General features: G+C 41.8%; 1 protein-coding gene across 4 annotated transcripts in view; it reads left to right on the forward strand.

Moving 5' to 3' along the window:
- The window catches only part of PARD3 (par-3 family cell polarity regulator), a 550,835-nt gene that overhangs the window by 80,011 nt on the left and 448,163 nt on the right, over nt 1-22,661 (forward strand). Inside the window, exon 1 of one of the 4 annotated variants that reach the window (XM_081834188.1) lies at nt 7,909-8,231. The exons of the other annotated variants lie outside the window; for them this stretch is intronic. Within the exon in view, the coding sequence (XP_081690314.1) occupies nt 8,076-8,231 (156 nt within the window). The 5' untranslated portion in view covers nt 7,909-8,075. Of the gene's footprint in view, nt 1-7,908; nt 8,232-22,661 lie in introns of those variants that run through there. 4 annotated transcript variants of the gene reach the window in all.

The raw sequence follows: 22,661 nt of genomic DNA on the forward strand, positions 1-22,661 counted from the left end.
GGGAGAGCAGAAGCTTTCATGGTCCAATCTGCTGCAGTGGTAATTGCTGTTTGAAATACATTTTGTAGCAATGTTGTGAGCATTGCTCATGTTCTTCCACCAGCATTGCCCAGCTGCTTAGTAGTGAGGGAGAGGTCCTTTGCACATGCTCAGAGGCATCCATCTTTATTATTTCACATGTTTGTGGGCTCCAGAATCAAACTGAACCCCGTGAGCCCTGTGTGATCAGCTTATGCTTATGCCTTCTTTGAATGTTCATCTATAGGGGGAGGGGTCATAGTTCAGTGGTTTCTGTGTTGCATGCAGAAAGTCCTAGGTTTAATCCCTGGCATCTCCAGGTAGGAAATCCTGCCTGCAGTCCTGGAGAACTGTTGCTTATCAGTGCGTAGTGCATACTGAGCTAGATGGACCAATGGTGTCTGCCTCTGTATAAGGCAACTTCCTATGTTTGCATTATTCCCATCCATCCCTGGAATGTCTAATGAATGATTCAGATATAGAATAGCAGGTGACCTTCTGCTGGGGATGGAACACCTCTGAGGCCTAGATTTGCCATTAATGTAAAGGTGCTCCTGCATGCATTTCTTCCTGTTCATGCTCTCTGATATGCTAACATAGCTGTGTTCTGGTTTTACTTTCTCTCTCTGTTGTCTTCCCACATTCTTTCTGTAAAATTGTTCCTTCCTTGGAGCAGAGATTTCTTTGTTTGTTGTGGCTATGTCATAAAGCATTGTGCTATTGCCATCATCATAATGTATGGTTATTTCAAATTAGAGCTGATGACTGGACTGCTTTCAAGTAGCAAAGGCCATTTCATTACTTTAGAGCAAGGGTGCAGAACATTTTTCAACCCAAGGATTACTTTATCTCAAGTCCAGCCTCCTGGGGGTCGAGCCAAAACAAAAATGCGTAGTGCCAAAGCCCGGTGGGTGGAGCTAAATCAAGCAGTGCCACCCAGCATGCTCTAAATCATATGCAGTACCCCTCATACATAAGGGACGTGGGTGGCGCTGTGGTCTAAACCACTGAGCCTTTTGGGCTTGCTGATCAGAAGGTTGGCGGTTCAAATCCCTGCGACGGGGTGAGCTCCCGTTGCTTGGTCCTAGCTCCTGCCCACCTAGCAGTTCAAAAGAACTTCAAAGTGCAAGTAGATAAATAGGTACCACTTAGATGGGAAGGTAAGCAGTGTTTCCGTGCGCTGCTCTGGTTTGCCACATGACGCGGAAGCTGTCTGCGAACAAACGCCGGCTCCCTCGGCTTATAGAGCGAGATGAGCGCGCAACCCCAGAGTCATCTACGACTGGACCTAGCGGTCAGGGGTACCTTTACCCTTACCTTTACCCCTCACACATACACAATATACATCTCTATATGCTTACGTAGTGTGACTGCATTCACATCTTACAGCACACGGAATGCACAGTTTTCTGTCATATTATGCTTTTGTCTCAAATAGCCGACATGGCACTCTTCAGACATTTTAACAACAACTCTCATCAGCCCCAGGCAATGTGGCCAATGGTAAGAGGTGTTGGGAATTCTAGGACAAAAAAAAAACCATAGAGAGTACAATGTCAGCTACCCCACTCTAGTCAATAAGGCTGTTAGTGCTACTGTAGGTGCTGCCATCTGGAATAATGTATGGCTTTGACTCATTAGGCTTTTGACTTGGTGCAATTATTTGGTGAAACAATAGGCATTTTAGAAATAACCTGTGTGCCAGTCATTAACTATGTTAGAAAAGAGATCTGCAAAATACAATGGTAAAACAGGTGTTTTATTTAAAGTGACATTTGAAGCTGTGTTGCAGTCAGTTTAAAAGAATGATTTGAGGAATGATAGCATTTGCACAGAACACTAGGTTTATGAGAATGAGCTGCATCGATCCTAGGGTTACACAATTCCCCCGGCCCAGTATAGCCATGAAGTGTCTGGAAGCTCTCACTCATGTTTTAGACTAAGCACAACTTGTGACATCTGAATTCAGACAAACTGTGGTTGGTTTTAACTATGGTTAGTAGAAACAAGTTTAAACCATATGTTGTGAAACTGGCTTGTTTTCCCTAAGCAAAGGGGTTGGACCTGACTCTAAAGTATGGTTCATCTAAAAGAGGCCCAGATGTCTCCTGTCTTATGGACACACTAGCAGAGAAGGGAGGAAGTATATGAGCCTGGGGCTTACTGCATATAATGCTACCTTATGGTTTAGTGTTGCATGTGAACTGGTTCAGTATCTCAGGAAATGTAGGTTTTTGATCATTTTTCTGTTTGTCCTCTTGCAGTCCTCTTGTATTCTACCTGAATACAAGGTAGAAAACATTGTTGTTATTATTAGGCATTTCAAAGGTTGTGAAATTTTTGATGCTGGAGGAATTCTGTTCAAAGGGAACTGAACGTATCTTCACAAGTTCCTTTTTGCATAGTACGTGAGCCTCTTCAGGTGTGTTAGTCTGATTTAGAAAAACACCCAGAGGGGATCAATGGGATTGACTGTGCACTAGCTCCATCCTATATCACACTCCATGAATTTGAGAAAATTGGGATTCTGAACACATGGGGAGCCTCTATGAGTACAGACGACCCCCTACTTGAGATCATAAAAACAGAAGAAGAGCCCCGCTGGATCTGACTAGAGACCCATCTAGTTGAGCATCCTGTTTTCACAGTAGCCAATCAGATCCCTATGCTGCCAGAATGGAGTGCTCTTCCCATCAGAGATTCCCAGCAACTGGTATGCAGAGGCAAAATGCCTCTGACAGTGAAAGTGGTGCAGAACCATCATAGCTAGTACTCCATAAGTTTGCCTTTAAACTCATGAAGGGTGATGGGAATCATGATGGGGGATAGAACTAGTGCGGTCATTCCCTTTGCCTGTCTTTCTTGTTTTACTTAACTTGGAAGAAGAATATCTGAAGAAGGCTATGGCTTAAAACAGTAGATGATGATGATGATGATGATAATAATAGCAGCAGTAGCAGCAATTGTAATTTCTGATGACACTAAACAAACATCTGAGGTGATCAAGTCTGACATTTGTCCAGTTTCTATAAGGTTATATATTTATTAAAACAAATGATTTTAGGGACATTTTGCTTTTACTTGAGAGGCTGTTGAGAACAGCAGATATCTCCATGTTATCCTGTTTACCAGGGTAAAGGAGGAGAAAGCAGAAGCAGTTTATTATAGTTGGTCTGCAAAGCAGATGTTGCATGCAGGCTGCCAGCATTTTGGCAAGAGTTCTTCTGATTCAAAAGCAAAACCACACACAAAAATGTGTTGTGGTTTCTGCCACCCTCAGTTAAAAGTGCCCCCAAGGAATACTAGGAAATACTTCTCTGCCTGTTTGGGTTTCCCCCCATGTCGGATGACTGTCTCACGCTTCTTAAGATCATGGCAATTCTAGACCTGCTGTTGCTGGCCATGTGGCTCATTAGAGCCTTATATTCCTAGAAACGTTCCTAGGACAGGTTTTAACATGGCAGTGGGATCCCATGCTTGCTATACGTTGCAGAATATAAGTCTGCATCATGATCGTTGCATAAGTTGGATAAATAAATGAGGCTATAAATACAGTTTCCTAAAAATGACTCCTACTTAACTCAGTAGGATTTATTACTAAGTAAACATGTAGGAACATAGGTACCTGCCCCATACCGAGTCGGACCATTGGTCCATCCATCTCAACATTGGCTATACTGACTAGCAGTGCCTCTCCAGGGTTTCAGGCAGGGAACATTCTTAGCCCTGCCAGGAGATGCTAGGGATTGAACCTGGGACCTTCTCCATGCAAAACACACAGTCTTACTTTTGAGCTATGGTTCTTCCCTAAATAATAGAACAAAACAAAGGCGAGAGGTGCAAAAGACAAGGAAAAAATTGGAGGCAACTTACATTTCTCAGAATACACTTTTTGAATACTGGTATATATATTTTTCTCACCCCTTACTGAAAAAGAAAGTCACGTTCCCTGTAGACAGAGAGGCCACTTTTATCTAAATCTGGCCTAGAACTATGGTGGAATTTGGGAGGATATGCAAAATGGTAACCAGGCTACCAACATAGTTGCTTTACCGCCACCACTGCTAATGACGAACTATTGGATAATGTTACAGAGGGGTTTAACAGTAATGTTAGCATGTGTTTCTTAGGACTGAGCTTCCTGCTTGTTGAAGCAGACTGTAATGTAGGTGTGGATTAACTGGTAGCCCATGTCTTAAACCGGAAGGACAATGTACGATTTGGATATGCAACACTTTTGTAGTCAATCACAGCATTTTATAGTTGAGCAATGATCTTCTGTGGCAATTCAGGCGAATTTACAAATCTAGGCCATGTTAGCATTAGCACACCCTGAACGCTGACTCCTCTTTTCCATTCATTCAGTGACTCTGCCATTAATCCTTATCTTGTAAAGAGAGAAGAATGCAGTTATACTTTAAAGCTGTGAGTGTGTATAACAAATCATAGCCCTTTTATCTCTTGACATTTGGAGAGTTTACTATAACTCCTCACATGTGTCTCCTAGAAACAGTGAGATTTATACTATGAAGCTCTGACCCCCCACCTAGTTTTGGTTAAGGTGGTCCTTTGCTAAAACCACATTGCCTATAAATTGTTTTCACTTGTTTTATGTGGAATGGATCGCACAAACACACACAAGGGAAAGATCTCTTAACTCAGCACAGACCATGTTCTGTTTAAGGCAAGGCTAGTTCTCCTATTAGGAAAGCCTTATGTATTCTTGTTTACAGTCATTGGACCATGTGTGTAATTGATGGCACTTTTGAGTGGGAAACCCAGCCAGATGGGTGGGGTATAAATAATAAATTCTTATTAGTATTTGCCTTCAGCAGAAGAACAGGTTGGGTCATGGGCTGGATCAGCTCTACCTATGAATATGTCTAAAGAGTTTCTTACACATTCCACAGAGGGAAACCTGGAAGGGCTCTGCAGCCAATTTCAGTTTTCTGATAAGTATACTATCTGATACATAGCTGTATGAAAGGGCAATGCGGCTCTTAGGGAAGAGCTGCAGCTCAGTGTCAGAGTATCCTCCCTGCATGCAGAAGGTCATAGGTTCAATCCCTGGGAGCTGCAGCTTAGGTTGGGAGAGAACCCTGCAGAGCTGCTGCCATTCACTAATACTGAGCTAGATGGACCAATAGGTCTGGCTCAAGATAAGGTAGCTTCCTATGCCTTCAATTTCTTTTTTCATGCATATGTTTCCTGCATCCACACTTTGCAGATTTGGTGCATTCTTATAATATCTTAGCGAAGAAATGTCAGCTATGAGCCTAAGCATCATTCCAAGTTTATGTACCATATGCTCATAAATGAAAGAGTTTGGGCTCAGTCATGCATACTTGATATCTCATTACTCAGAACATGGAATGTCTGAACTTTCTCCTTTGCACGGTTTTTGTATAGTGTCATGAAAGCTTTGTCTCTGATAGTGGCTCTTTTATACATGCAAGTCATCAGTTGATGTTGTGAGCATTGAAGGGTGATCATGCTTGTGAAAGCTTGCCCTGTAGCCATGACATTCCACAGTGGATTAAAACAGGGCTGAGGGCTGCATTTCATTGTAGCTATCCTTTTGGGGGGCTCATGCCTGCATTGAGCGGGGCTAGTCCCAAGCTGGGCTGGCCCAGTACAAAATGGGCAGAATCGTTTACAGTGCGTTTTTTCTAGAAAAATAGGTGCCGGTACTCACCATGAAGTTGTTACTGTAAGTGCCACAAGTTTTTAACAACAGAAAAGGGGGCTGGTACTGCGTACCTTTGAGTACCCCCTGGGGAAAAAGCACTGGTTATAGACATAAATAAACAGACAGGATAGCTCAGTTGGGTAGAGCGCAGTGCTGATAATGCTGAGGTTGCAGGTTCAATCCCTCTATAGGACAGCTTCACTAGATGATCCTCAGGGTCCCTTCCAGTTCTATGATTCACACACAAACATGCACATGAATTTGTAACACTCACACATAACAATCAAGCATCATAATGTAATTACATAATTAAAAATACAGGACAATTGGAATGATGGCTGATATTCCTGTCATTATTTTCAATTAACTTGTCTGCCTTGGTGTAATCCTGAAGCCCCAAGTGTTTTTTTTAAATCTCTACTGAGAAGCAAAGTGCTTCATGAATGCTTGGTGGCTTCCAATTAAATGCAGAGCATCCTCTTGCTTGTAGAAGAGAAAGCTGAAATTATTTTGAATGTACAGAGCTCCATTTGAGTTTCTGGATCCCAGCCATTGCAAGCTGCTTTACTACTTTAGATCTTGTTGAATTGCATGCCATCTATTTTTAAAAATCTGGTAGCTCCAGTCTGAATTTGCTTACAATGGCTTCCTACTAACACAGAGTCTGTGTCATTAATATGTTGCTGGTAACTTTCTGGCACATAATTCATAAGCTACTGCTCATATGAGTCATAAGCTACTGTATAAATGAGAGGCTAAGCAAATTGGAGGCGTCTCAGGCTCAGAAACATACCACATCCTGGAGGGCCAATCCAAATGATATATTTAATTTTAAGACAAAATATGTGTTAAGGGATTATATGCAAATTGAAATTTAATTAACATATATTTTATGGGTGGGCATGTTGCAAGTTTGTTGTGGGCCTGTTGTTGTCTCAGCCTGATGTTGCCAAAATTGTACATACCCTGCAGGCCATGAGCTGCTGCTGTTAGTGTTTTGGTTAGGCTATCAAGCACATGATGGAAGCAATACTAGCACTTTTGGCACTGCTAGATCAGTTGTGCAACCCTTGCTAAGCCACATTCTTAGTTACAATTGGTTTTGTTGTTAAAAAATAAATACTGTATTTTTTGCTCCATAAGACGTACTTTTTTCCTCCTGAAAAGTAAGGGGAAATGTCTGTGTGTCTTATGGAGTGGATGCCTATGGACAGCGGCAGCATCACAATGATCAGTTGTATGGAAGTGAGTGATGAAAAATAGGGTCAACTTAATTTCTCATTTTCTTTTCCAAATGAAACTTCTTTTTTATATATTTTATTATAATATAGAAATATATTACTATATTTACACATTTTAGGAAGAAAGAGGGCTTCTGTTTCAACCTAGTATCTTTAGCCAGGTGGCTCTTGATAGGCAGTGGATATGACAGTTCCCTAGATGTTAGGTGAGTGTTGCTACAAGGAACAGACCTTTTCTGGACTGATACTCCAATCACTGTACTCCTTCCGTTGGCACAGTCACTGCTCATTATCTGTTCAGACACCAGGAGAAGCCTGTCCTCTTCACCCAAGCCATCACCCTCCATTAAGCTGATCTGCTGTTGCTGGTTCACATGTCTTTAGGCTGTTTATGCTTGATTTGCTCTTCTTAGTGTTTTATATTGCTTTCAATTGCACCTGTAAGCTGCCTTGAGGACTACAATGCTGGAAAGATGGGGGTGTAAACCTTTTAAAATAAACATTTCCAAGATGTTAAAACTGGCAGCTCTTAATTTCTGAGAAATTGAAAGCAGGCGGGCAAAGGATGAAAATGCTCAGCATCTTTGGCCTGTGTGTTTGAGGGGGGAGCGCATTTGAAATGTGGCTTCAGTGAAAGTTCTAATGGTCGGTTTGTCTCTGGAAACTCAACCCAGTTGATACAATACAGCTTGTGCAATGAGTCTGTGCAAGGGAGGAGTTCAGAAGATGGCTTTGAACCCCAGTTGAGCTGCTTCACCTCCACCCTGTAGGTGCTGACACTACTTCCACACCCTTTTGGTTTGCATTAAGTTACCTTTCCTTCACCTTTGGTATGCTTCAGATGGATAAGCGCTGCGGCTTTACATCAGCATTGCATACTGCTTTTGGTATGGAAAATCTGCTCTCACTTCCCAGTGACAGCAACTCTTAGAAGAGAAGGTGTCACCATTTGAACACATGACAGATGCTTTCCGAGTGGCACCTGTTGGGCCAGGTTGCTTGCTTTCCTGTAAGACTGAAGGCATTCGACTCATCTGGAAAGTTGGAAGTGTCTGGAAGTTGCTGTCTGTGCACTGCAGCTTGGGGGATCGAAGGCCTGGCTTTGGCGCTGGCATTTGTGGATTTAAATGGAAGACAAACCAAGAATGAAAATGAAAAAGAAATCGAAGTCATTTTCTTTTGATCGTCGAAGGGATTCGGTGAAAGTTAAGAGGCAGACCAAATCTCTCCGCTTTAAGTCTGCTACCTTGGAAACCTGTAAAAGACAAGGGAAAGACAGGCAGGTTGGTACAAGTTCATTTTACATAGTTCCTAATCACATGATGTTAATACAGATCTTAATTTTCATCTACTAGGTGCAGTTCTACGTCTCAACCCCCCTCCCAACTGGTTGTCCTGCTTGCCCTTTTCATGTTTTGAATGATTTGTCTTTTCCCCATTTAGTGTAACTTTCCTTAAAATTGAGTCCCCAGATCTTGCTGGGCTACAACTCTCAGCACCCACGGCCCATGTGGCTGTCAGGGATGAAGGGGGTCCAACAACATGTGGGGATACCAGGTAGGCGCAGGCTGAGCTAGAGCAGCCTTGTTTGTTTTCTGAGGACTTTGTGAGAGGGTGAGATGTGAGCTTTTATCTGCTTTTTAAGAGCACTCTTGTGGATGATCATTGCTCTGAACTAGATCCTTGGCTATTTTGAAATCCAATTATTCAGGGTCTGGCTATTTCCTCTGCTAATTACTTCTAGTCCCAATTGAACAGAAGTTCAAAAAAGTCACAATCAGAAGTACCTTTCTGGGTGCTTTCTGGTTTGGCTTTGCTGCTAGGGCTGGCAGGTCCTAATTTACACATGTGTTTTGTGAAATGATTAAAGAATTTAGAAAGCTTAATGTTTGGCAGAGGTGTGTGTCCGGGTGTGTTTGTGTCACAGTGACCTTAAACTTTGCAAAGAAAGTTCGTGAGTACTATGGGCAGAATGGCTCCTAGGAATTCAAATACATTGTGTTAAGTTGTGTGGAGCTGAACAAACAGAAAAAAAGTTCTGGAGGGACCAGTTCTGTTCTGGAGGGACCAGTTTTCTTTTACCTGTTCTTATCCTGCTTTTCTCCCTTAGGCACAGGCATTGGTGAGAACTTTAAGGAAAATAAATACATGCTATAAACATCTCGGGAAGCATAACTGGTGGGGAGTTACTCTTAGCAGAAGAAAAGCAAAGATAGGTGAGGAGATACAGGTAGCCATTACACAGGTGCCTTGCGATATTATTGTAGCATGGAAATGGGGTTTGTTGCATGTAAAACATATAAAATTAAAAATGTCAATATACTTACAGATAACCCTAATACATACCTATTATTTTTTTATGAAGCTGATTTATGACTCCCACAGTGAACAGAACTGGTGTTATTGAATTCCACCTGGAGATACTATACTGCAGACTTGCCAAGGGATTCCATGTCCACTGCAGCTTGTGCATAATCTTTTAGCATACTCTCATAGAGTGCTTTGGAATAATTCATTTATGAGTGTACTGTAGCATGGATAACTGTGGTTAGGCTGTCCTGGTCCAGGAAAAACTTGAGCTGACAGACCAGAGCTGGGCATAGGCACTGCTAGCTACTGATGCCACTCAAACTTAAAGTGAGAGTTTGGAATCCAAGAGTACCACTAGTGAAACAGCTCCTGGTTGCACCCAGTTGTGGGAACCAACTACCATCAGTGCTTCCATCTTTCTCATTACTGCCTTGGTGCAGTGATTCAGTACCTGTACAGTTTCACCTTACTCAGATGGAATAAAGAGATAGAACTAGGTGTCATAGACTCATAGAATTGCAGAGTTAGAAGGGCCCCGTGTCATCTGGTCCAACCCTCTGCAAATTGGAATCTCAACTAGATCATATCCAACCTCAGCTTAAAAACCTCCAAGGAAGGAGAGTCCATCACCTCTTGTGGGAGTCTGTTCCACTCTTGGAACAGATCTTACTGCCAGAAAGATCTTCCTGATATTTAATCGGAATCTCCTTTCTTGTAACTTGAATCCATTGGTTTGGCTCCTAGCCATCGGAGCAGGAGAAAACAAGTTTGTTCCATCCTACACATGACAGCCCTTTAAATATTTGACCATGGCTATCTTATCTCCTCTCAGTCTCATCTTTTCCAGACTAAACATACTCAGTTCCCTCAACAATTCCTCATGAGGCTTGATAATCTTGGTTGCCTTCCTCTGCACACATTCCAGTTTGTCAATATCCTTCTTCAATTCTGGTGCAGGTGCCCAGAACTGGACACAATACTCCAGGTGTTGTCTGACCAAGAAGAGAATACAGCGGGACTATTACTTCCTTTAATCAGGATACTACTGTTGATGCAGCCTACCAATAGCACTGGCTTTTTTTGCTGCTGCATCTCACTGTTGACTAATGTTAAACGGTTGGTCAACTACGATCCCTAGATTCTTTTCACATGTACTTCTGGCAAGCCTGATTTCCCCCATCTTATATTTGTGCAGCTGGTTCCCCCTGCCTAAGGGTAGAACCTGACATTTGTCCCTATTGGAATTCATTTTATTAGTTTGGACCCAGTTCTCTAATATTGGGCCCAGTTCATCTTGAATCTCGTTTGTGTCTTCGGCGGCATTGGCTGCTTCTCCTGTGTTTGGTGTGATCTGCAAATTAGATGAGCATCCCTTTCATATCTCTGTCCAAGTTGTTTATAAAGATGTTGAACAGCAATGAGAGCAAGACAAAATCCTGCGGCACCCCATTTGTCGCTTTTTTCCAGAATGACAAGGGACCAATAGTGAGCATCCTTTGTCATCTGCATAATGGTGACGCCAAGCCCCAAATGCCCAGATGACCTACCCCAGAATCATCACATAGGTTTCTGTGTGTGGGGCTTTATAAGATCATTAAATCCAGAGTCAAAAATTACTATACTGCAGCAAATGCGTTAATGTGAGGAAGCAGCTGTAAGGCAGAGTAGTAGGCCAGACTTCCATGCAAAGGTTGCTGCTAGGAGGCACATAAGATCAAGACAGGCCTTGCATTTAAGACTGGAATATTGATTTATTAACAATCGGAACACTCCTTTACATGTTCAAGAGTGTTTCTACTGTATATTACATTATTTGGATGAGTGCCACAGACAGTGCCTGACCTCTAGTGGTCAGTGGAAATAGTAGTTGAAATACAATATTGTTTTCATTGTGTTGTACAAATCACACACTTTGAATTCCAACAGCGTTTTCTGATCAGACTACATTTGCCTGATTAAAATCATTATTTTCTCCATAGTTTGACGCAAAAAATGCCAATCACACATTTAATTTTCCCCCCATTTGTAAAGGATTTTTTTTTTTTAAAAAAACCCAACAACTGGGAATTATTGGATCCTTCTTTTGAGACTGTAATTGGGATGGGGAAACTTTTTCCAGCCTGAGAGCCTTATTCCCTCCTTGGCAACTTTCCAGGGGCCACATACCAGTGGGAGGCAAGCCCAGAAGCAAAAATGGAGTAGGCTAACTAATGTAAACCTTTGCCTTGTACAGTAAGCCACACTATGCAGAGTTTTCTGCACATGACATCTCTCCATCCTCTATCCAGAGAAGCAAGAGGAGGTATTACAGTTTCCAAACACATTCTAGCCAAGCAAAACCAGACTGTGGTTTCTAAGCCCTGAAACCTCCTTCCTGAAATAAAGAAGCGTAAGTTTTTTGTTCTGGTTTTTAGAAAAGCTGTATAATGTTGCTATTGTTTCAGCAGGCGTTTGCCGGATCTATGCTTTTTTTTGGATATTATCCTGTGATTTATTTGTAATATCTTATTTTGTTATTTTATCTATTGGCTTTTTAAGAACAAAACAGCAAATCTGTCTGTCTGTCTGTCTGTCTGTCTGTCTGTCTCTCTCTCTCTCTCTTTCTCTCTCTTTCTGTGTGTGTGTGTGTGTGTGTGTGTGTGTGTGTGTGTGGAATATACAAAGTATTCTGGGCCATTAGTTGCATATCTAACATGAATCCATGTAGCCAGGGAGGGGCAGGCACAAATCTAGACTATGTGCTCAGGCATTCTGATCCTCATTAAGTATCCTAGAACACGCTACGAGCGCAAGGAGAGTCAGGGCCAACTAAACTCTATGACAATCCAGTTGTCCGTAAATACAGCAGCTCTGCTAGTATGGTTTGTGCTTTCAACTTTATTTAGATATTTCTTTTCTCCATAGCAGCCAAAGCTTTGCACCAGGCTCCAGACGCAGCAGGGTTTCATGCTAGGGCAGTCAGTCAGTCAGTTTGCAATGGGCACCTAATCCCATGTGCTGCATCTGGCTGTGATCCTACAGAAATGGAGAGCTGAACACGGAAAGAGAGCTCGTCTTTACTATTTGTTGTTTGCATATGTGGAAGCTAAGAGAGAAGGCCAGTTCCCAAAGGTCCAAGGATTCTGTGGCTGATGTGGAATTTAAATTCCTTTCTGTAAATTTCAAGTTCCAGAGAATCCAAGAAGCAGAGACCACTCAAGATAGGGGGTTGGGAACCTCTGGTCCTCTGGACATTGTTGGACCCCAAGTCCTATCAGTCCCAGCCAGAATGGCCAGTGATCAGGGATGGTAGGAACTGTAGCCTAAAAACATCTGGAGGGTCATGGATTCCCCACCTAACATAAGGAGCATACCAGGCTTACACTGAAAATAATGTGCATTATTACGTGCCATCAACTTTGAATTGAAAACAATGTATGAGATGATTTAGACCATAAAGAAGTTTCCTGGAGTTTGGGGTGAAGGTGTATGCAGGACTGATAGTGTGACATGCTTTTTACCGCAGGATTGATTCTAATACTTCATAACAAAGTGAACATTCTGCTGTAGTTTAAAAATCAACTTGTGCTTCTTGACGTGTCTGTTTCTTCCCCCTTTTTTGGTGAGACCATTCTCTTTGCTTGGGCCATAGATGGATTACAATGGTACTGTATTAAGTTTCAGGGCAGTCATTCCCAATTTAATAGGAACATAGGACGCTGCTTTATTCCATATCAGGCCACTGCTCCATCTAACTCTGTATAGTCTACACTGACTGGCAGCAGCTTCCCCAGGATTTCAAACAGGAGATTTTCCAGCCCTACCTGAAGATGCTGGGGATTGAAACTGGAAGCTTCTGCATGCAAGGCAGCTGCTCTGCCACTGAACTGTGGCTCTATGCTATGTATGCTCCCCCCCCTTTGATTTGTGGACTGTAATTTTCACTGACAGTCTTAGTGGCTTTTAGAAGAACAAGTGCCAGCAAGCAACATCCCTTCCAACAGATGCTGCCTCATCTGACTATAGCCTAATGACTGTAGCATCTGGCAGAACTGAGGATACAGTAAATCCTAATGGTGTTTCATCTATTATTTAAAATAGATTGGGAGAAATGGCAAAGGCAGCTGCGCCGTACTCTGCATTGCTTTGCTGTCTAATGCCTTAGAAGGGATGTGTTAATTTTACAGCACTGTTCATATGTGGAACTGGGGTGTCTTGCGCCTGTTGACACTTTTATGGGAAACTGTGCATGTGAATGGCCTGTTGTGGTACGGATCTTTTCATCAATTTCATTAGGCTACTTCACCTTTGTATGGCCTGCATTACAATTTCCATAGAGGCTGAACGATTGCTGTAGGTGTTCCCCCTGCTTTTTTGGATTGGGTAAGTAGCGGGCACCTTAAACCTGTCACAGACTGGTTTCTTGATTCTGGTTTCTGGAGAGTTGCTGCAAGTCCGTGTAGACAATACTGGAGAAATGGTCTGACTTGGTAAAAGGTAACTTCCTTTGTGTCTTATAAATACAATACAAAACACAACATTTATAAAGCAGAAAGCCTATGTGAGGGAGGACACATAAATCGTTAGAGCCTGACATTTTCCCATCAAAAATGATTTGATTTATAAGTATCCTTCATGTTGTCAAAATGTCTTTTCTCCAAAATTTCCCCTTTTTAATTTAACACACATTTCCTATGCTACAAAGTAAGCTGCCAAATAAAGGACATCTCTCTTTAGCAAAGAGCCCTGAAAGAACATTGACAAATTATACCCTAGCATTAGTAATTCAATTATTGGGCTCCAATAGATGCAGTAACAGGGAATGCAGATGTAATTTTGAGACATCAGTCTTTTTCTATCAGTCCTCAGCACCTGTTTGTTTTTGTACAGTGTTGTTAAGTATTGACAAATTGTTTTATAGACATTGATGTATGTTGCCCCTGTGAAAATATTACTGTAGCGTAAACTGCCTTTCTCAAATCCAATATGGATTTCTGAGCCACAGAAAATGTTCTTCCTCATTGGAGAGAAAGTGGTTGCTGTTCCTCGACAGCACACATGAAGTTCTGAAGTACATGTGAATGTACATGGCCTTTCATTCTGTTTTATTGATGAAATAAGCTATATTGCTGTCATGTTGTGGCCTGATGCAAAATCTCATGGAGAAGGGGGCAAGGCTGGTCAGAAGTTGCAGGATGATAGATAGCTTTGAGTGAGCAAGTTGGTCCGACAAAGACTGAGAGCAAACTGAGCCTTTTGAAGCTCCTGCTCTCAGACTATGTCTCTCAGGATGTGTCCCCCCTAGGCCATGGCTTGTGATGCTTAAAGAGCCAGTCCTTCTGCCTGAAGATGGGCATTCCTCTGTCATCTAGTCTCTTGCCCCATGCACTCCCAGTACAGCTGAGTGCAGGCGGTGCACGACACAAGAGACTAGCTGAGGCTCTGTGCTCTGGCCCAGCAGATACAGGAGGTTCTTATGGAGGCTCATGTTACTCAGCCTCATTTGTTTCCTGATCTGAAGCAGCAGACCCAGAACCTTGCACCTTATTTTCCTTCATAGCTTGAAAGTCTGCAGCCACTGATTTAGAGGTCATAGCAATTGTTGGACTCTGAGGTCATAACAATTAAGTTGCATTGTGTGCTCAGTGGCTGAATTTATCCTGGGGTTGTTGGATGCTAATTTCTGGTCTCAAGGATCTTGAGAATTTATTCTTTATAAAGTATTTTTTATTATTATGAAGACAGGAGCATTAGGACATTTGTCTGTATCTTATCCCAGTTAATTAGTATGAAGGTCTGCATGTTCCACAGAAGTAGCTCTGTTAGACTTTTGCAGCAACAGAGTCTACAATGTGCTAGTATTTTAAAATGTGTGTTATGAAACTGGCATTTATTCTGAATGGTGCAGTTCAAATTTTATCTGGCTATCCTTATTACAAGAATGTGTTAGTTAAAAAGTTATTGGTTACGTTAATGAATTTACGTAATAATTTTTTGTAAGTTACTCTGGATACTTGTAAAAAGAGCAGATATACATAATAAATAGCAGCAAAATAACAGAATAGATTATGAAAATTGAGAGTAGAGGATTCTCATTCATTTTAGGACTCTGTTTATGCTACAAATTTTAACTTAATATGGCAGAACATGCCTGCAGGGTTCCAGCTTGTCTTGCATTCTGAATAATTTATCTAGTAGCTCAGTGGTTCCCAAACGGTGGTCCACAAAGTTCATTCTGGTGATGTGTCTGTGAAGAACAGGAGCAGCAGCAACTATTCTGTAATTCTAAGTACCTCTTGGTCCACCTGAAAGGTGAGCAGGATGGACCAGAAGTTATGGGGACATGAAGCAACTTGAAAGGAGGGGAAAGGATTAGGAGGAAGAGATCATGATGATGCTGATAGAAGCAATAAAAATACAACTAAAACCCATAGAACTTCTAGCACAATCACTACAAATGGCAGAAAAATCAATAAGTGGCACACCAAGGTGTTTAGGAATTCTCAAGTGGCCCTCACAGAAAATGGTTTGGGAACTACTTGTGGTAGGTTGTTATTTGCAGTTTTAGCTCATGTGTAAGCACCCTGGCTGAAATTCACCCAGCAGATTTATAAAACTCAAAACACAGTTGATTCTGTACTCAGGATAAATGGAATGATGTACAGATTAAAGCTGAACATGTGAAATGCAAACATAAAACAAAACAACAAATATCAGTGGTGTAGTGATTGCATTAAAACATCAGTCAAAATTGAGTAAAGCAACCTATGCAACATTAAATGGAGAATGTTTTCCCCCCTAAATAAAAATATCTTCCTTTAGATGGCAAAATTGCTAATTGAAGGGCAGGGCCTGATCAACTTTGAAATTTCATTCATAGTGTGTGTTGCTCAGTGTGTACAATTGTGTGCTTTTAAACAACAAAATAAAACAAAAACACTGCCTATTATCCAGTGTTAGCATAAAGAACCATGTACTTTGCTTAAAATGCACTTAAATGTTTTTTACATCACACACACACAAACACCACCACCACCACCACCATATTCTAGTAGTTTTTTGTGTGGCTGGTTATAGTTGACATGTTTGCCATCCAGAATTCCTATAGAGAAGAGCTTCTCAGTCTGAATGTTTTTAGGAAAGGTTTGTGTTTATGTGAGTGTAATAGTGAAGAAAGCCATTCAACAGAGATGAATGCATCAATAGGAAACTTTATGGGAAGCCAAAACTTTGCTGTTCAATGGACTTTTGTGAGCAGTGACCCTCTTTTAAAGAGCAGTGACATGTGGGACAAGTTGGCATGGGAACGGTACAGCAGTGTCAAGCGAGAATTTGCAGAGGGGCAGAATGGCTGTGCTCCTTTAAGCGAGAATTTTGCAGACGTATGTCAGGGATTGGAGTATGAGAGGGAAAAACACAGGCTACTCAAGCTTGATCTGTGGGGAACTGCAGTTTCTGCTTTTCTTGAGAGCACAGCAAAAAAAATAATATGCAAAAGAAAAAAATAAGTCAAGGTAGTAAATAAACACGATACCCACATATAACATAGACATGAAAGAATTGTAAAACTACAAAAAATGTTTGCCTATTATTGTGCAATCTTATGCAGTTTCACAAAACCTAATATTTATTGCTTTCAAAATAATTTCTTTTGGTACAGTGGCTTTTTTTACTGATCATCTCAGTAGGTACCCATATAAATATAGGATTATTATTATTATTATTATTATTATTATTATTATTATTATTTTGCACCCCCTTGGCTTGGTGCTCTGTGTGGCAAAATGGCCCACACCACCCTAAATCCAGCACTGGCAGTGCTCAGAGTGGTCTTGGAGCACATTTCCCCTCTTTTTCTCAATTTCAAACCAAGAAATTGTCATTTTCAGCTCAGTGTTCTGTTAATTTACCTCCCTCCCCCCCCATTAATCTTAGTAATCCTTACAACAAGCCTGTAAATGAGGACAGATCATTATCCCAATACTGCACACAGGGTGAGTGGCGTTTGTGGCTGAGTGTGTGTGTGTGTCTCCTGCCTTCTAATTCATAGTACTAATGAATTTAGTACAGGCAACTACCGTTTTGTGCAACGGTAGCGTTCCTGACCCCTGTGTGCATTGGCAGAGTGTGTGTAAGCCTGCTTTGCCCCATTCTGCCCTTGCCCTGCCCTCTTCCAGGGCCGGTGTGATGCAAGCGTGCGATGAATGTGTGCACAGTCGTGCACCAACTGGACACACCTAAAACGGTCGTTGCCTGTAGTTAGGGTTGCCGTACGTCCAGAATTTCCCAGGCATAACCAGGACTTCAAGTGTAAAATCACCATCCGTGCAAGTTCTTTACTTTTGTAAAATGTCCGGGTTTTGATCGCAGCACAGCGGTGGCGAGAGGGAAGCCTGCAGGGTCTATGCCACATCACTAGCCAGGCCCACACTCTGGCTTCCACTGCGTAGCTCGTTTGCTCACCTCTTCTTCTTCTGTGGCTGTAGCACGGTGGGCAGGGCCACAATTTCTATGCCTGGGACCATTTGCCAGCCACTGGAGGGGGAGGGGGAGGGGAAGGCACAGGAAAGAACCCCATCCCTCGCTTGTTCAGAATCCTTGCGAAAAAGAAAAGAGAAAGAAATTATCTGGCCAGAACTCCCTGTCCCATCACCATCAAACTGAGAGGATCTTCCAACACTCTGTCCCCATTCCCCTGCTTAAAATGCAAAAAATGCATCTGTGAGAGATATTTTCCTTAGTAAAAAAGTGTGGTGGTGGGGAGGAGTTTTTCTGTGTGTGCATTTGCTGGACTGCTTTGCAAAGCAGCATTCGCAGGCAGAGAGAGCATGGAACCAGCGGGCTGCTTTGGCTCACTCCTGCTCCCCAGCTGGACAAGGCGGTGGCAGGCCAGCATCATCATCACAACAGAGCCCTTGCTTCAGGGCTCTCTGATGCAGATGCTGCCTTGACAGGAGTCTAACGGACTCCCACCCCATCTGCTGGAGGCATGGTGGGAGCTCCTAGGTTGAGGGGGAGGCAACTGCGCACCCCTCAATGGAGAAGTGTGACAGAGCCCACACTTCCCCAGCTGAGCCAGAGACGGGGGTGGGGGCTCTGTTAGACGCTTCCCCCCACACCCTCCTTTTTCGTCTTCAAGATATGGCAACCCTAACACCGTAGTGATTTAGTAATGAGTCATAGTACAGTGGTACCTCGGGTTACAGATGCTTCAGGTTACATACGCTTCAGGTTACAGACTCCGCTAACCCAGAAATAGTACCTCGGGTTAAGAACTTTGCTTCAGGATGAGAACAGAAATCGTGTGGCGGTGGCGCAGCAGCAGCAGGAGGCCCCATTAGCTAAAGTGGTGCTTCAGGTTAAGAACAGTTTCAGGTTAAGAACGGACCTCCGGAACGAATTAAGTACTTAACCCGAGGTACCACTGTACTATGACTCATTACTAAATCACTACGGTGTTAGGGTTGCCATATCTTGAAGACGAAAAAGGAGGGTGTGGGGGGAGGCGTCTAACAGAGCCCCCACCCCCGTCTCTGTAAGTTCTTAACCCGAGGTACCACTGTACTAATGAATTTAACGTCCTGAAGTGAATTCATTGCAGAAGGAAAGCAACATTTGAACCAGGGGTTTAAATGTCCATTGTCTTGACTGTGATGCTATACACCAGCTCTTTTATAAGTGTGTGTGTGTGTGTGTGTGTGTGTGTGTGTGTGTTTAATAAGACAAATTCAAAAAGGGAATAATCTACACCTTGGTAGCTGTGCTCTGACCATTGCTGTTAGACATTTATAGATTTCATTCCCTTTTAATGTGTGTGATTCTTAAAACCCCGAGCAGCTTGTGATCATTTGGAGGTTTAATTTAACCCTGGAAAGCATCTGTTGGGCTGGCCTGGTCACTCTAGCATATGAGCTGGTAGTTAAGGAAAAGGCTGTGCCAGTTAGTTCTGTACAAGTGAACATGGTGGGATTTTGCCGGTGGCCATCATTCAGACAAGAGATAATTACATCTTCAATTACACACTTTACACGAACCTCCCCTGTGTGCCTTAAAGCTTATACAGACAGCCGACTAACATGCCTGTGGTCCTTGGTTCTTGTTTTTGCTTGCCCTTTTCCAATTAGTTCACAATTCTAAATATCAGGGAAGGGGGTAAGTAGATGGAAGAAAAATTGTCCTCCATTTAATAACTGAGATAGAATAGGGAATTATTAATTTAATAGCATTAAATCAATAGCAGTGTGCCAGTGTCTTTTGATTTGGTAGTCTGAGGTTGGTATTGTGTTAACCTGACAAATGAGTAGAAATGATCACTTGATGGTTCAGTCTTAGTTCCTGGTGGAGTGCTGTTGATGCTGTCTTATTAGTTGCCAAATGATTGCATATTAGCAATAATGACTTATTCACTTTATTTCTTGAAGTGGGAGTTGTGCATTGGCTTTGAATGAACAGTGTTACGTTGGAGGAGTAGAATCCAAGAAAGATGGACAACTCCTTCATGAAAGGCATCAGAATCCATTTTGGATGTTGTGATACAATTAAGGACTCTCCTGTTGAAGGCAGTTTTCCTCTCTTGATTTTTTTGACTTTCAAATAATTATGGAATTGCCCCTTTACTGTGAAATTCAGTGCCTCAAGGTCAGTCTTAAAACAAATAAACAATAAATAATAATTAAAACTTATTCATAACTTACAAATTATAAGAACCAGTGTGGTATGCTGATTAGAATTTTGGAGTAGGAACTAGGAAACCAGAATTAAAATCCCTACTGAGCCGTAAAGCTCACTGGGTGACCTTTGGCCAGTCACTCATCTACTTCAAAGGGTTGTTGTGAGGATAAAATGGAGGGGGGAAACTATGCATGCCACTTTGAGCTCTCTGTTATAGATTTGAAGTTTAGAAAGCTGTATCTCATTAGCAGTTTTGGAACGGAAAAAAAAGATACACAGTTTTCTATGTGATCAAGGGGCACAGCCATAATACCTAGAACTGTGTCTGAGTCGGACATGACTAAACAACAACAACAAAAGCTTGAAGTATTATTATTTAAAACGGTAACTACCAAAGCTATTAGATACATTGGCACAGCTTCAGATGCCATAAAGCTGGGTCACCAGTGTGGTGCCCATGGGCTCGCTGGCACTCTTGAGGACTTCCCTGTGTTGCAGAGTATGTTTCATTTCATCGTATTGAAGACAAGCACAGCTGTAAAGGTTAAACTGGTTATTCTCACTTTCTGTTTGTCTGCCTATCAGGGTGTGGGGTAGCAGGCAGAAGCATCCAGAGGGGGTTGTGCCCGTGGTATTCTCAGATGCGTGCACAAGTGCAAATAGGTTAGCATCCTCTGTCTTGGAGTCATGTGGCAGATAAATAGAAGTGAGATTGTATTATTTATATAAAATGTGTCTTGTAAGGTTAATCATCATCATCATCATCATAGTCCTTACAAATATTATTAAAAGTTGGAGGTGGTTTTGTTGCAGTATATTTCCCATTATGCACTCATGCATGCATAAGCCTGGCCCTCTTGCAATTTTTATGTGGCATCTGTTTTCCAGTCAGCAAACATTGCCAAGGCCTTCAAAACAGATAGTGGCTAGGCCAACAGGGAGTTGCTTAGGCCATTTCACACATTCTCCTGCAGACATGTTGTTGTTCTTAATGCGTGTGTGCATAATTAATGGCAGAATCTACCCAAGAATGAAACGCAGACATGAACAGGTCATTTTTACCAGATGGTTAATTATTACAGTTAAAAGATTTGGAAATACCTAGTGTGCCCTTTTGGAAAGCATAACAAAGCCCAAATCGCCTTTGATTTTGATGGATCGCTTCTATTGTGTTAAAATGATGATTAAAATGATTACTCACACCAAGGAAAAACATTGATTAATCTTCGTGATGGCTTTATCAGACAGGTAATAATTATGCTGTGCTGGAAATGCTGTGTGTGCACACACACATTTGCATTTATGTGCTGGTTGACTCTGTCGCGGGTCCAGGCTTTAATTAAAATATTTCAGAAATCAGGAAATGTCTCCTTCTGTAATTATAGCTTCAGTAGCAGCATTTCACATGGAAATCAGTCATATGAAAATGCCTAACACTGCAGCTGGTAAATTTGTTTGAAAACGATTATATATAAAACAAGTGCCTTTCTCTTACCAGCAGCAGAGAAACCAGTTCAGTATGTGAAGCTGCCTGGATAGAAAATGTTATATAATGAGAAGTCTTATAGGCATTTCAAAGGGTTCTGCAGACTTAGATCATTGAGCTTGCACTGGCAAACTTAAATGTGACTTCCTTCTGATTGTTTGTCATTTGAGTGTTCTCCTCAGAGTAAGAAAACATTGTTTTTGTTTTCCTGTATATATTAACCCCCCCCAACACTCCCATCTGGCTCCGTTTTACTCAAATGTTTGAATTTCTTCCAAATAGTCCACTGTTCTGTTCAGCATACTGCATTAAATGTGATGCCAATAGCCACCTCTAGTGTTCAATCTCTTAAACTACAATAGAATATTCCTTTTGCAAAGCAAGCACCTATATTTATAATAGGATAATATTGGTGATTCCACTAATAATATAATGCTTCCAGGTTAAGGGATTTTACTTTTGTAATGAGTTCTGCTTCTTACTCAACTAGAGCAGGAGTTCTATAAGCCTTTAAAAAAATATTTTTAGGAAGTGTTGCTATAATAGACAATTTATAGGTTAAAGGCAGATACTTATTAAAGATCTGGAATGGAGGATTTAGCGCAAGGTGAGTGCTAAAGCTCAGGAAACTGAGAATTCTGTGCTTAGGTTGTACAGTTCCTCTTTCAGTTGCATGGACCATTATTCAATAATGTGAATGAAAACTGAAAGGCACATATATCTTTCCAAGGAGTGGGTGAACTGTTTTATGACAAGCAATCATTGCATCAGTAAAATATGCCAAGAGATGGAATGCCACATTTAAACATGCTGCCTCCATGCCTTCACAATACATGTCTTACCTTTCTGGGGAAAGAGCTGCACCTCAGTGGTAGAACATCTGCTTTGCATACAGAAATCCCAGGTTCAATCCCTGGGATTTTCAGGGAGGCCTGGGAATGTCTCCTGTCTGAAAGCTGCTGCCACTCACTATAAATTATACTGAGCTAGAAAGACCTATGGCCTGGCTTGGTATAAGGCTGCTTCCCCATGTTAATTAGCATGCCAGCAACTTAAGCTAGTTTTGCACTCACACACAGCCCTAGTCCAGTGGTCAGTATTGATATCAGCTACCAAGTACTTGTGCTTACAAACTCCAAGAGCTGCCATGCCTCCGAGGTTCCTCCATATTCTGCAGAAATCAGCTAAATATTGATGCCATCCTGGAAATATTTTTGTTTAGGGTACAAAGCCCATTTTATTTATCTCTCCTCAGTTTTAAGATGTT

Source organism: Podarcis erhardii (assembly GCF_964252035.2).
Source record: "Podarcis erhardii genome assembly, chromosome: 12".
Classification (NCBI taxonomy): Eukaryota; Metazoa; Chordata; class Lepidosauria; order Squamata; family Lacertidae; genus Podarcis; species Podarcis erhardii.